General features: G+C 34.7%; 1 protein-coding gene across 1 annotated transcript in view; it reads left to right on the forward strand.

The window, feature by feature from the left end:
- Positions 1-15,717, forward strand: part of Ush2a (usherin) — a 748,724-nt gene that overhangs the window by 207,766 nt on the left and 525,241 nt on the right. Inside the window, exons 15-18 of the mRNA XM_026388000.2 lie at positions 6,743-6,901; positions 11,007-11,501; positions 12,529-12,783; positions 14,344-14,513. Coding sequence (XP_026243785.2) covers positions 6,743-6,901; positions 11,007-11,501; positions 12,529-12,783; positions 14,344-14,513 — 1,079 coding nt within the window. The remainder of the gene's footprint in view (positions 1-6,742; positions 6,902-11,006; positions 11,502-12,528; positions 12,784-14,343; positions 14,514-15,717) is intronic.

A 15,717-nucleotide genomic window follows, 5' to 3' on the forward strand; every position in this document is an offset into this window, starting at 1 on the left:
TTTATGCTACACACACACATTCTTGACAATGAACCTATATAGAATTTCTTGTGACACTAAAAGCATAGGAACAAAAGACAAAATTAGTAACTTTAGCTTGCATCAAAATTAAAAATGTCCATTAAAGCATATGATCAAGACAGTGAAAGTATAGCCCACAGGGTGGGAGGAAATCTGTACAAATCACATATCTAATATAGAAATATTATATCTAAACAGCCAAAACAAATAATTGAATGAAAAATAAGCAAAGAACTTGGATAAATATCTTCCTAAAGAAGATACATGCATGGCCAGTAAGCACATAAAAAGATGCTCAGCTTTATTAGTTATGAGGGTAATATAAATCAAAGTCTTTAAACATCCATTTGATTTACTGGCAAAAAGTGGTGGGAGAATGTGGATAAATTGAGAACTTAATGAATTGTGGTGGGAATAAACAATGGTAGAGTTTCTGTGGAAAATGGTTTGGTAGTTACTCAAAAATTAAACTTCGACTTTCCTTATGATCCAGTAATTTCTGCTTCTAGTACATAATCCAAAGAATTGAAGGCAAGGACCCAAACAGGTATTTGTGCATCAGTGTTCATGGAAGTATACACATTAACCAAAATGTAGTAAAAACCCAAGTGTCCATCATAAAGTGAATGGATAAAGAAAATGTGGTAATACACAATGGATTTTTTCACCCATAAAAATGAATTAAATTCAGATACATGTTCCAATATGGATGGACTTTGGGACATTCTAAGAAAGACGGACACAAAAGGAAAGATACTGTATGATTCCACTTCTAAGTACCTAGAGTAGACAAATTTATAGACACAGATAAATCATAGCTTACAATGAATCTTCCATGATTGTTTTCTTAATTAACTGAGAATGTCTTTATTTTATTTTTGGTGGCTAGTTTTTTTCTAGATTCAAAATTCTTGGTTTCAAGTTTCTTCTTTTGTTTTCTAGGCTTAATATTGAGGACCATTCAGTTTGTGTCTCCTTGCTGCTATGGGTTGAAGTTTCACTGGACATTTTGTAATTTTATGCTGAAAATACTTAAATTGTTAGATTATTTTTTAGTAATTTGTAAACACTTAACTGTAGAAAACCGTCTCCTCTATAGCGGAGCAGTATGTAGCTGTTCTGTCTCTAAAAAGGTTTTTTTTTTTAAATTTTAATTTTTACTTATAGCCTGACTGCTGAGAGGTCACCCCTGTGTCTGAGTCAGGCAATGATTTGGGCAATCCTTGTGCTCAAATACTCTCAGACATCTGGAAGACTTCCAGCTTCTGCTGATCAATATGCATATGGGCTGGGAATACGTTCAGTCACAGTTAGTTCTCAACTCTCCTTGGCCTTCATTTGTCACTGATTCTCTTGGCTTCCCCCCATATATTCATGGTTCCTCAGAAAGTTGGGGCTCCGTGGAGAGCTTTCCTCAGCCCTTAAATGGTTTTCATATCTAGGATCGCCTGGTTATTCTTTGGTAAGCTAACCACTTCTGCAGGCTGGGAGCATATTCTCAGACCAGCAAAGCTATGGATTTTCATCCTTGTGTCCAGTTGAGTTTGCCACTTTTAGCTGGCAAATCTTTGAATTTTTGTCCCCAGTCCTCTCTGGTATTAAAGCTGCTTTTCATCAGTCCTACTCTAGCAAGATTAATGCACTTGACCATGGAACTGGTGGCAAGGGAACAAGCCCAGACTTGAGCTACTCCTGCTCTACTGGTTTGTCAAGAGGAAGTGTCCCCATGTTTTCCCCCTACCTTTCATTGATTTGGGGCTACCAGAAGCAGTAATAATTTTATCCAGTGTTATCAAAATGTGCTTCTATAACCAGAAGACCTAATTTTCTTTTTTTTTGTAAATATATTTTATAACTTTCTGGTGATTATTTTATTTTAAATCTCTTCTTTGGAAGATATTCCTGATTTTTTCTTATTCATCATTACCCCCTTGTTCCCTATCAATAGAACACAGAGTTAGGTTTCACGGTCACATATTCTTGGTAGTTGCTGTGCCTCTAAGTTTTTGGCCAACATGATATGAATAGAAGTGTTGTATGGGGCTCCTGGATTGCGCCCTCATAGGCACAGGGTATGTCCTGCATTGAATGTGGACTTGGTTGTCATCCAACTAAGGATGGCATAGAGGGAATGTAGGCATCTGTACTTATAGGGCAGTGTCCTCAGATGAGAGAGAACTTTCATCTGATATTCTGGATCCTTCCTTCTTTCCAACTAATCATCTGTTGAGCAGAATCAGGTCCAGATCAGTAGCCCTTCTCATTCTTGTTTACTTTTGCATATAGTTACTAAGGATATGGTTCATAAATTTATTATATTCTTCTTTAGCTGAATGAGACTCTCACAAAGAATTTCAGTGTTTGGAGTTTCTGCCAGCAATCATTGCTATGTGTTATCTCATTTTTGGAGTTTGGGTTTGGATAAGGAAAACATCACACCTCCTCTCTGAATACTCACACAACCTATAGTGTAATTACAGCGGTTATTTCTATTCATTGTTCCCTTGATACGTGACCATGCACTCTCTGGTGTTCTGGCATTTGGAGTTCCATGTAGGATTTGTGTATAAGCACTCTCTCATTAAGATATTAGGACAGAATGTAATTTTCCCATTATAAATATTATTTATGTGTATCTATTGCAAAAGATGCCCTTCATAATTGTTAGCATGTAATAACCAACAAGAACTTACTCTGTAGTTTGAAGGTGGAGAAAAAGAAAGTGATATTTGCTGAGTTATACACATACAACACTATTTATACAGACGAATACAGACACACACAATTTCTTCTCAAAATAACCCCAAGAAGTATACTTTATTATGCTTTTACTATAGATGAGAAATGTTCAAAGAGTCTAATCCATACTTAACTACAATCATGCAACTACCAAAGTTCCCAAACTGTTACTCAAGCTCATGGTTCCCAGACAGATGGATCTCGTCACAATTTTATATTTCTATTCCTTAAAAGAGAGTTTGCATATGCAGAGATCATTCTTGGCAATTTTAATGAATGCATATCTGAACATTTTCTCAGAATTCTGTTTTGAAAACATAAGGGTAGGTTAAGATATCTCATGCTCAGGATTTCATAATATTTATTCTTTTTTGAAGGTAAGTTTCAATCTTTTTTAAGCTTATTTTTTATTAGTTCTAATCAGTTATACATGACAGCAGAACAATTTTGATTCATCCATCCATTTACCTCCAAATGCTATAATTTTATTCTCTCTTAATGCTGACTAATTTTCCATTGTGTGTATATACCACAGTTTTGTTATCCATTCATCTATTGAGGGGCATTTAGGTTGGTTCCACAGTTTAGCTATTATGAATTGTGCATCTATAAACATTGAAGTGGCTGTGTCCGTGTAGTATGCTATTTTTAAGTCCTATTCTTAAAGTGATGTTGAATCATCTAAATCTTCAAGTCTATGAAAATTCTCCTTTAAATGCCAAGCAGGTACTTTTATTTATATTGTAAAGACAAACAAGATTATGGTTGGAAATGGTCATAGCAATTAACCAAGTTCATATGGGAAAAGAGCTTATGTATCCGGGCATGTCATGCCTGCCTATAATCCCAGTGGCTTGAAAGGCTAAAGCAGGAGGAACACAAATTCAAAGTTGCCTCAGCAATTTAGCAAGACCCTGTCTCTAAATAAAAATACAAAAAAGGGCTGGATATTTGGCTGAGTGGTTAAGTGCCCCTGGGTTGAAGCCTGTGTGTATGAAGGACTTTTCTTGCATGTACTGTAAATCATTTTCTACACCCTTTGGCATGAGATTGAAATATCTCTCTTAGTCATCCCCAAAGTATTCCTCCATCACAGAAAATAGTCAGAAGGTCAGTTTTGATTGCTGTAATTCTGAAATCTCTTGTGGGCCTGGTTCGATGCAGAGTTTTTTTTTTTTATGAAATCATGAATCATCATTAAAAAAAATTAGATGGCCATGGATTACAAGATTTTTTTAAGACTGCTACTAGTGAAGCAGTTTATGCCTCTTTGTGGTTCAGTCAAAAACCACAAAATTTAAAATCCTCAGTTCAAATCCAGTGAAAGAACCAAATGCACTGTCAGGGTGTAACCAAAGTGACCATGTCAAATAGAGAAAATCCGTGAATTAAAAATGGACAGGGAAATTCAGAAACATTTGTTATCATATGTCCTTTTGAACTTGTTACTATTCTTGGCCTGTATCTAAATAGATATGTGGACAGTTGGAATTTGAGTACCACTTAATGTACATTTCAAAGAATAAGACAAAATGGGAACCATGAGTGTGCAACTGGAGTTTCCACTGTGTTTAGAAAATGTTATATTGAATATTTTTTTCTTTAAAAATATGATACATATTTCTCATTTAGGATCTAGTGACATTATCTTTGGGAAATCTATATTATAATCTATGTAATTTTATATATTCATATTCAGTGCTCTTGAAATACTATGTTATAATGTTATTTTATTATGTTTTTAAAAGGGAGCATGTCACTCATGGTTACTAATGAATTGTTAATTGGTAAAATTTTCAGTAACTCTTAGCTGAAAGTCTTTCCTGGTATGCAGGATGACTTCATTTTACTATTTCATATTTTACCCTGCTCTGGCCTCCAAACCTCTATGATCTGTATCATCAGGCTTGCTTGCTCTTTGGAGTTTATTTGGTTGACTTCAGCTCCTAGGAGGAAACCCCTAGTCATCTGGTGGGCAAGTGAGAAGAGAAGTGAGAATACTGAATGCCCAGCTCCCTTTCTTAGCGCAGGAGAAGCTGTGAACTAGCTGTATTTTCCACAGGAGTTACAGCTCTTGTCTGGTGATGTTCTTCATGCAGCCTTTTCTGTCCCTGGGACCTCCTTCAGGCTAGGGATAGCATGCAAAGAAGAGTTCATGTAGCAGGCCAACTGATTATCTTTCAAAAGGATTGCTTACAAGGCTGGCCCTGGGTTGACATCGGGAAACTTGAATTTCGTAAATTCTTGAGTTCTCATCCTCTCCAGAACTGATAAGTGGATCAGTACACCCAAACTTTTGTACAAACTCTATGGTTTATTATTAACATCTGCTTTCCTTCTGAGAGCCCCAAATTTTGGTACATGTCGGATAGAGGCTGCCTACATGAAAAGCCCCCAATAAAAACTCTTGAGTCCTGAATTTCTCATGAGCTTCCCCCCTGGTTGACAACACTTCACACAAGCTTTTACAAAGCACTTCAGTATGTCCAATGTGAGTACTGGCAGAGGACTCTTGGAAGCTTGCATCTGGTTTCCCTGGACTTGACCAATGACTTTCCTTTTGCTGATAGCATTCTGTAATAAGTCTTCACCATGAGTAGGACTCTATGATGTGGCCTGTGAGACTCATGGTGAACCTATGGTTCAGGGTAGTCTTTAGAACCTCAGACATACACAGTAGAAGAACTCCACTATTACCCTTCTCTGAACTACTGCATCACTTTTTTGGTCTATCCTTTGAAAAGAGTTATTTTATTAAAATCTCCCCAAATTACTTAATTTAACCTAATTTCTCATTAACTCTGGAGATCATGCCTAAGTCACCAAGTGAACTCAGATAATTTCCTATAAAAATGCTTATAATTTATTCGATGAATTCAGTTATTTAAATGACTTTTTAAAAACTTGTTAAAGTATTAATGGTTGAAAAAGATTACTTAGTAGCCTGTGCCTTTGACATCTTATTCATGAGAAAATCTGATTAAGTTATGCTGTTCAAAGTGTATGGGGATTACACATCTTGGTGCTTGATTGTCCTTTAAAACACTGAGATGCTATTTGTCTCTATTGTGTATTTTGTGGGGGAAAAAAAAAAGAGAAAAGAAAACCTACCCTCAAAAATTAGGGAGTCGGATTGGAGTTGTAGCTCAGTGGTAGAGTGTTTGCCTCTCCTGTGTGAAGCCCCGGGTTTGATCCTCAGCAGCACATAAAAATAAATAAATAATAATAAAGATGTGTAACCATCTACAGCTTAAAAAAATTGTTGAGTCTCCTTGAAGAAATAGGAATATATATGGTGGCAGAAAATAATATTTTCACAGTATATAATTATATTATACAAATTATCACTGAAATGTTAGATGAGCGTTCTTAAACACACGATAAGTAATTATGTCACCTCTTAAAAGCACCTTTAATAGAAGTTAGTAGATTCACATAGCATATGAAATTGTTAATTGGTAAAATTTACATTATTTAACATCTCTAGCTATTTATATCAGCGAATATTATTCTTTACATTGTGTTCTGTGAAGCACGATAAGGTATTGTGCTTAATGAAATGGAAAACTTCCTCATAAAAATTCCAAAAAGTATGCTACTTAAATTTCAGGTTTCAATGAAATGTATGTCAACTTTGAAATTAATTAAGTAGAAAATAAATATTATGCATCCTTGCATGATTTCTTGGGAAAAAAAGGCAAAGAAAGTAATGCTTGATGTAAACTATTGTGGTTTTCCTCTCCACTATATATATGTCAGCTGCTTTGACCTACAAATTTATTTTATACTTATAGATAAAAAGCTTTGTTTTAGAGAACTCATGATGCATACCCTTTGTTTATTAATGTCTTGGTAAACCACATGTCTTCTTGATAAAGTAATCCTGAATCAGAAAGACCTCTTTGCTAGATATCTTACTTTAGTTCACTTGTGTGTCTATTGATTGCTTTTGCTAATAAATGCTCTCTCTATTGTAATTTAGCTCCATCCCAGCAACCTCCACCCAGAGGACAAGTTCAAAGTTCTTCTGCCATCAATCTCTTCTGGAGTCCACCTGATTCTCCAAATGCCCAGTGGCTTACTTACAGTTTATTCAGGGATGGTTTTGAAATCTACATTTCTGAAGATCAATACCCATTCAGTGAGTTTAAGGGTTTGGTGATAGAAAGATAGAATATTCTGAGAATTGATACATTAGTTAAGTTCTCTGTCACTGAGGATAAATGTTGTGGTTTTTCTTTTTTTAGCACAGGGTTTCAAGCAGAGAGAATTACAAATTTAAGTAGTAATCAAAGACATGCAATAAAAATGAGATGTTATATTATTTAGCAAATGCTAAAAACTTACTAAATTCTCAAGGATAAAAAAAAATGATTCCATCTAGCAGTGTGGAGAATCTGGAACATTCAGAAACTTCTGGGATGTCTATGTGGGTTCATATGGGCAACTTTTCATGTACAATAATTTACTCAAATGTATGAGAAAACTTTCTTTTTTGAATACCATTTGATTAATCAAAAATACTTCAGGGAGTTTTTCTCAAGTGGATGTTCATAAAAAGACACAAAATCACAAAAGTGTTCATACCTATATTTAATATTCAAATATTAGAAATGATTCAAATATTCAATAATCTTTCAGAATTGTGGCATATGGCATAAAAAATTAAGTCTGACATATTGTTAACTAAATTGAAGGCTATGATAGCAAAATGATATCTTTTCAATTAATGAAAAATATTCATGGCATTGAGGTAATTAAAAGTTACTAAAAATCTATCATGAGTTATAATATTTTAAGTTAAAATTCTGGAGGACTTAAAAACATGGATATAAAGTTTTTTTTCTGTGTGCAAATATCACAAAAATTTTTCTCAGATATTTCTATTTTAAAGGATTTAGATTTTAAATTTTCAAGTTAAAAAGGAGTCTTCTTTATCTGAAATCAGGATTTCCAAGCAAATAATGTAATATTATGCATATATATTGCTATTTTTATGAAGATAGAGCATAGCAACAGGAACTTTATTTGAAAGAGGAAGAATATGAACAAGCCAGGAACGCCATCTTTGCATTTCTAAATTTTAAGATTTTTAAAATGAGAGCATACAGATCAAGCTATTAAGAAACTATTGATGTTAAAAACATTTTCTCAATTGTTTTAGACACAACTTTCCTAAAGACAAAATGAAGAAATAGGAATTTTGAGATCCTTACAGCTCTGTGATCTCTTGAGTTTTACTCTAGTCATGTTAAACTAAAGACTAGTTTAGGAATCTAGTTTAGGAAAACTTGAAACAGAATTTCAAGTTTTCATTCTGTTCCCTTTAAAACTTAACTTTCCACATTCTACTTTAACATGCATAATTAGAAAATGTAGAAAACTCTCAAAACACTGATATTCCATAACCTTTCTTAAAATGGTTATTGGAGGATGCCTTGTTTTAAAATAGGAATTGACTTTCAAACTCCTGCATGGCATACAGTTTTATTTTGTACCTATTGTAATTGGGTACATTTTGACCCTAATTTTGTATTACTTGCATCCAGCTTGCTACGTCCACCACTTTCTCGAAACTCTAAATAGTCTCTTCGGTGTTCCACATCTTCTTTGAAGTTAATGGAAACTCTGAACTTCATGATGCAGATTGCAGAGGGAAATGAACATCTGTCTACATCTGCCATCTTGGCAAAGCATCCTAAAAACCTGCTACTAAAATGTTTATTTTCTTCCAAATATCAGCATGATCCAGGTGTCCTGAAACTTAAACTTTTGTGATAGAGGAAGAGAAGAGTTATAAAAATATTGAAAATGATTTTGAAGATGACAGTACCACTGGTTAAATTATCTCTGGAGTTGTAAATTAGGGTCACCCTATTTTCCACACAGCTTAATTCGACAGAAAATTTAAATGTAAAACTATAAAGGTTACCATTCAAACCCATGTTTTCCATACTAACATATTGTGATCTATTTTATAGAACATTATATATGAGTGCAACAGTCTGTCTCTTTTTCATGATTGCACTAAAATAGAATCCAAATAACAGTTTGTTACATAATAAATGCCTATTCATTTACTAATCAGACATTTATATAATCCTATTAAACAAAGTATTATTTCCTAAAAATGTATTTTTCATTAAAAATACCATTTCTGGCATTTCTTGACAATCACTGTAATTAATGATGTGAAAATTATCTGCATGATGGCATTTAAACAGTAAGAACAATTGGTTAACACTGTCAGAAGTTGATACCATTCTAATAATACCCTCATGTTTATTACTCCATTTCCAGTGCATGGAGAGCATGTGTAATATGAAAAGGAAACACTACTTATATCCAGCTGAATGAACACAAATCCTTGGGTTAAATAAAGGCATTTGGAATTATAGGTGGAGAAGCATTGAACTTTTCAAAGAAAATTAATAGTGTAGTCTTCCAACCAAGTTTGAGCATTTGGTTGAGACCATTATAGAGTTCTTTGTTAAAATAGAAACTTCCTAGCTGGCCTGTGTACTACAGGATTCTCTAGGGTAACAGTTTCTATGCTGGGATCATGATGCAGTACTGTATTACAATTTTGAAATCTTTCAAATTAGTTGTTTTTCGTGGCAAAGCATATAGTCAATATTTCCCTAAATGAAATTTAATTGGTTTGCATTCTCATATGCTTTCAGAAGAAAAAAAGTACAGAGGTCAAGTTAGCATTTGGAATGTAGATCATCAGCAACTGATGTTGCTCCTGCTATAGACCCAATTTGGCTTCCTCAGAGATGCCATGTCATTGGTGGGAAGGGAACAGTCTGGAGGAAAATAATACTCTTGTTTATGTTGCTTCTCAGTGTTATAGGTTTACAGAGTATTCAATAAATTATACTTTTTTAAAATTTGGTTTTGGAATCCAAAGAATACTAGATATTAGTAAAAAAGTATCTTTTTTACTAATATCTAGTATTCTTTGGAAGTTAAAAAGTATCTTTATATCTGATGAAAGCCAGATTAGGGCATATATCTTCTCCTGGGCAAGGTGGTTTAGAAGACAGACTTGCTTTGCATGCTCCTCCAACCCCTGAAGTTCACAGTCCTATGCATTTTTGTTCCAGTTGGATGACATGAGTGGGGAAAAGCCATTAAATGTCACTCTGGGGAAGTCTTTCCCCAGGGAGACTAGAGAACAGTTGTTACTACATAAGATAATGATTTATATCACCTGGTGATTTTAACATAGGGTTTTAGGCAAAAAGACTATCTTAGTAAATCTGGAATTTCATTTCTTCCTTTATTATTATTCATTCCCCTCTTTAATATCATTATCATTCATCCCATAACACATCAAAGATCAATGGAGCAAGTGGTGAGATGGTTCAGTTATCCCTGAGAGAAAGAGACAGAAGTTATGAGGAGGAAAAGAGAAAGAAAACAGAGGACAGCAATTGTTTTTGTAAGGTCCTTGATACTGTTCATTCTTTCTTAATATCTGCTTAATGGAGACCTCCTCCCCATCCACAGATACAATGCCACCAGGGAGCGGGCAGAAGGCACTCTATCATTTATCTTTTACAGCCCTACAATATGCTGGCTGTTGCTTTAGTGAATGGGGATTTCAGACACATGGCTGATAATGTCCATTCCTTTCTCCCTCTTTTTTTAACCTCCTTTTATCCCATCTTCTATCGGACCTCACAATCATTCATACAAGGAAGTTTTGTCTAGAACTTCTCATGTAAATTCTTTATCGCAGATAGCAAATGTTTCCAAAATTTAGCAGTTAAAAATAATGAACATTTATCATTTCACACAATTCATATAGGCCAGAAAATCAGGAAAGGATTCAGTCAAGGTGTTGGCCAAGCAACAGATTTGACCCTTTGCTGGTAGTTTGCTGACCACTGGCCGAGGGTACTGGCATTTAGTTAGCCCATTACACAGAAGAAGCAGTTATTTCTGTTTCAGAGACTGCAAATCTTCTTCTTAGGCTTTCTATCAAAAGGAGATTATAAAGGGAAAAAACAAAGCCAAAACTTTTAATTATTCTTTACAAATGACAATTTTTTTACATTATACTGAATAATGAAAGTAACCAGCTTTATTTCACTTTTGAAAATATGAAATGTACTCTTATTCAAAAGGGTGGATTGGCAATAGTTTGTAGTTAAATAATATGATGGAAGGAAATTAGAAATGAGCCTTTTCCAGTTTGTGGAATATAATGATCTTCCTTTTGTTCCTTTTCATTCCAGATACTCAGCATTACTTAGATACTTCCCTGTCACCGTATACCTCATATTCATATTACATCAAGACCACCAGTGTGCATGGTTCAACAAGGAGTGCAGCTGTCACTTACAGGACAAAGCCAGGGGTTCCAGAGGGACATCTAAACTTAAGCTATACCATTCCTGTTAGCTCAGATTCGGTGACACTTACCTGGAGTACACTCTCTAATCATTCTGGTCCTATAGAGAAATACATTTTGTCCTGTGTTCCTTTGGATGGCATTCAACCATGTGATCCCTATGAAGGTCATGAAACCTCAGCTACCATCTGGAATCTGGTTCCATTCACTAGGTACCATTTTTCTGTACAGGCATGTACTAGTGGGGGATGCTTGCTCAGCTTACCCATTATGGTGACCACAGCTCAAGCACCTCCCAGAAGGCTGAGCCCTCCTGAGATACGGGAAATCAGTTCCACAGAACTTCATGTACAATGGTCCCCACCACTGGAACCAAATGGTAAGAATTCAAGGCCTGGATTTTCTTTCTTGAACAAGAATGAGAATGTAGGCCTTTGGCATTGTTCAGTGAGAGTCTGGCACCATATTCATTTATTTAGTTGTATAATATTATAATTGAGAAATAATTCCTAAAGATAGAAGATACTATTTCTCCTGGTTAGTGGAACAAGTGTATTTCTAATCTCATAACAAATTCCATTCAATTAAATTGCCCCTTAAAAGGCTAATATTATCTTTGCTCTTAATGACATCTGCCATAGCACAAATGATGTTTATAATTGGAAGCTCACTTCTGAAATGCATTATATTTGACTGTGTCACAAGTTAGGGCACTCATAAGCAGTAAATTTTCTCTTTTAAGCAAGAAAGGGATATAAAATAATACAAAAAATATGTATATAGGCTTGCTGACTCCATTAAGTTAATTTTTGTGTTCATACAATTGAACCCTTGGTTATATAGGCCAAACACATATTTATAGGGTTTTAGTCATTTATATCATGTATATATTATGGCAAAACCTTTTCGAGGATTTTTTAAGTTACTTGGTAAAACTGAGTAAAAATTAACTGTAAAATTTGTGCCAATAGGGCTTATGTTAAACAGATAATTAAGCTAAATCCTTTGATTTTGAAAATATACAAATAGGAGATACAATAATCAGATTCCCAAAGAGAACCAGCCACCCTTGATAGAAATTCTGATCATCCATCCTGACAAAAGCTGACTACACCTAATGATAGGCTATAGGTATTTTGTTATTTGTATGTTGTCTCTGGTTGATTTTTCCTATGAATATGACTTCAATAGTATTTCTTATATTCATCCGCCCAACAGTTTGTCGTTTTTCATAAATTCCCATCATCTAGATTACTAAATTACTACATCTAGATTACTCAAAAATTGGCAGGTTAACTAGTTAGAATAACAAAAAGCCACTACTGTTTAGCTGATTTGTGTTTGCTCCATCCCCCAAATATCCCCTTTGTCTGATTCTACCTTGGTTCACTATTTAACTTTTCTAGGAATAATTATAAGGTATGAATTATACATGAAGAGATTGAGATCTACTGAAGAAAGTCAAGTGTTTCAAAGCAGTGGCTGGCTCAGTCCTCACCCATTTGCAGAATCGACCAGTGATAATGCACTAAAGCCTCCTCAAGCAGCAACAGTCATCACTGGCTTGGAACCTTACACAGAGTACGAGTTTAGGGTCTTGGCTGTGAATATGGCAGGTAGCACGTCTTCTGTCTGGATCTCAGCAAGAACTGGAGAATCGGGTAAAAAAAAATGAATGCTTTGAACTCTGCATTGAAATCCCCAGAATGAAATTGCTGCTGGAAATTAGTCAATAGTGCCGAAACAGTGCTTTTTGAAAAGCAAGTTTTGTAAACATAAATGAGCCATGGGGGGAAATGTATAGATTGGTTATATAAGTAACTCAAGGTCATAAAGAATTTGCAGAAAGTTTTAGGGAAAAAATTACGTTTTTGTTATTAATTCATGAGAAAGAGGACTTAAATGTAGTTATAGTCTTTGGGGAGTGCTTCACCAAAATATCCCTTATTTTCTAGTTCTTGAGTGGGTCGGCCACTTGTCAAGTCTTGCTCCATATCCACCACTGTTATGTTCAGTGAAATGGTGAACCGTTACCAATACAAATCTTTTTTAAGCTTTTCCTCTTTACAAAACATATCTTTTAGATTTTACATTGAATATAATAGTATAAAATCTGTAATTCAGAAGTGTGCTTTTAAGCATTGGGCATTATGGCAAGGAAGGAGAGAAAAAATTATTTTCTTAAGGTGTCTTCATTAAGGCAAATGAACTATTTTTAATCTTTTATCTTGTTCTTTATATTACACATATTTCAAATTTTATGAGCATTTTAAGAAAACACGTACACTTTTGTCATGATTTGAATCTATAGATATTCAAAGAAACCCAAATCCTGATCTAAAATGATCTGCTAGGACGGTAGAGGATGAGGGTAGCTTTAGGTTGATGTCCAAGGGAATCGTTTCATGAATAAAATGTGCATTGTGCTTGAGCATCTCTTAATGACTACCAGCCATCTTGGACAAATAATGGGGCCATGATAGCACAAGTGATGAGGCATGGCATTCTGGAAGGGGAAAATCAAGGTCAGAAATGAAAAGTAATGGGTGAAACTGCAATACTGGACCCTCATAATCTTATGGGTCACTGGCTAATGAAAGTGCGATGAGGTCCTTTGATAATACACCTTTGGTTAGCACATTTAAAATCCATATTAAGATCTCAAGGATGGTAGGGGGAAAATGTATGGTGTGTATGTACCTTGAACATTTCAATCAAGACTTACTGAAAACTTGGAGAATTTCTTTGGGGTGATTTAAAACATTTTAGGCTTACCTCTTTGTGCATTGATTTGGTTCACTGAGATACTTCAGTACATGAGAAATCCAGTGTATCCTTATACATTGTTCTGAATTTTTTTTGGTCTGAGTCATATTCAGTTTTGAGATTTCTTTCAAATATTCATAATCTCTAGAGTTTTCTAGCCAGGTATGCACTAGCTATCTTTATGAACATAAGCAAAGTCCTCTAAGATTTTTATTTTATAAATGACAAATATCTTAGCTGATAATGCAAAAATGGAAGACATCCTTGCCAATGACATTTTTTAAAAGTGAATATCTTTCATATATAGCAGCATATTCTTGGATTATTTTTTTTCAAATCAGAGTATTTTATAAAGAAGAGAGTGTTTCAGAAACTAGAATAAATATGTGAGTAAGTTTGAATACTGATAGGGAACAGCATTCATTGTTTTGATGTTGTTATTTTGTCTTTGATAGCGCCTGTGTTCATGATCCCTCCTTTAGTTGTTCCACTCTCCTCGAACTCTCTCAATGTCTCCTGGGAGAAGCCAGCAGAAAATATTACAAGAGGAAAAGTTGTGGGGTACAACATCAATATGATTTCCGAACAATCACCTCAACAACCTGTCCCAGTGATGCTCTCAAAGGTATTGTTATTTTTAACTAATTTCCTTTCATTTCTGAATTTGCAGAATTCTGTAACAGAATCTCCCTCTGCATTCACTAAACAGGACATTTTCCTTCCAAACCTGATGTTGAATGTAGGAGTCCCTTTATTGTACATTACTTCTTTTCTTTTTTACAATAAATAAGCATATATTGAAACAAAGGTAGTATGATTTTGTTTCATCAGATCTGCTTTTTAACTTACACATCTTGTAAGAAAATAACTTTTGATAGCTAAGCACTTTCATGTTATTAGGACACAAAATAACAAATTAAGCCAATCTGCAATCAGTTGATATTTGTATTATATTAATTCTATTGGAGGTCTAAATAACATTGATAAGAACATCATATGGGTACATTTTATATGTATTTCTATTTCCTTAGAAAAAACATGGATGAATTTGTCATAGCTTATAAAAATTATGTTACAGGTTTTGGATATATACTCACATATTGCCTGCTAGCAATTTATACTTCAGTAAGCAATAATGAGAATACTAATCATAGTGATAATTTTACTGTGTCCATGAACTACTTAATTTGATACACATAACAGTCCTAGAAGATGAGAGATTCTTGTTTTCTCTAGCTTATAGATATAGCTTATATACCTCATTTTCTAGCATAGGGGTGGCCGGTAGCAGAGGCTGTGGACATTGACTGGATGGATAATCCTGTGCATGTGGCTGTCCACTGTGTCTTCTAATGCCTTTGGTGGACATTAACTGAGCTAAAAAGATCTTCACTGTTTTATGCCCACTCCCAAAAATCTAGTCACATTTTTTTTCTTTCCCAGACTTCCTATTTTCCAATCTTCCCATCTTTCTTCCTTTATACTCATGGCCCATAGAGCCAAGTGACTATCATATATTTAACCCTGAGGTACTTAACCCTCTGGAAAATATAAAACAAATGTCTGGGACAACTGCCTGAAGTTCTGCCTATTGAGAGGATTTCTTTTCATTGCTGGTTTTTAGGACCTTCTAGATAGGGTTACAGAGCAGTAGCTAACCATTTTTGATTGGCATCCATATACCAAGACAACTCATCTGTGAGCTAAACTCTCTCTCTCTCTTTTTTTTCTTTCAGCTCTTCAGGGAACTTTACCAGATTTGCAGGTTCTGTCATGGCTTCTTTCTATGCTTCTACCCAACCCCAGATATTCACTTCCATCTTATGATG

This window comes from Urocitellus parryii, chromosome 9, assembly GCF_045843805.1.
Source record: "Urocitellus parryii isolate mUroPar1 chromosome 9, mUroPar1.hap1, whole genome shotgun sequence".
NCBI lineage: Eukaryota > Metazoa > Chordata > Mammalia > Rodentia > Sciuridae > Urocitellus > Urocitellus parryii.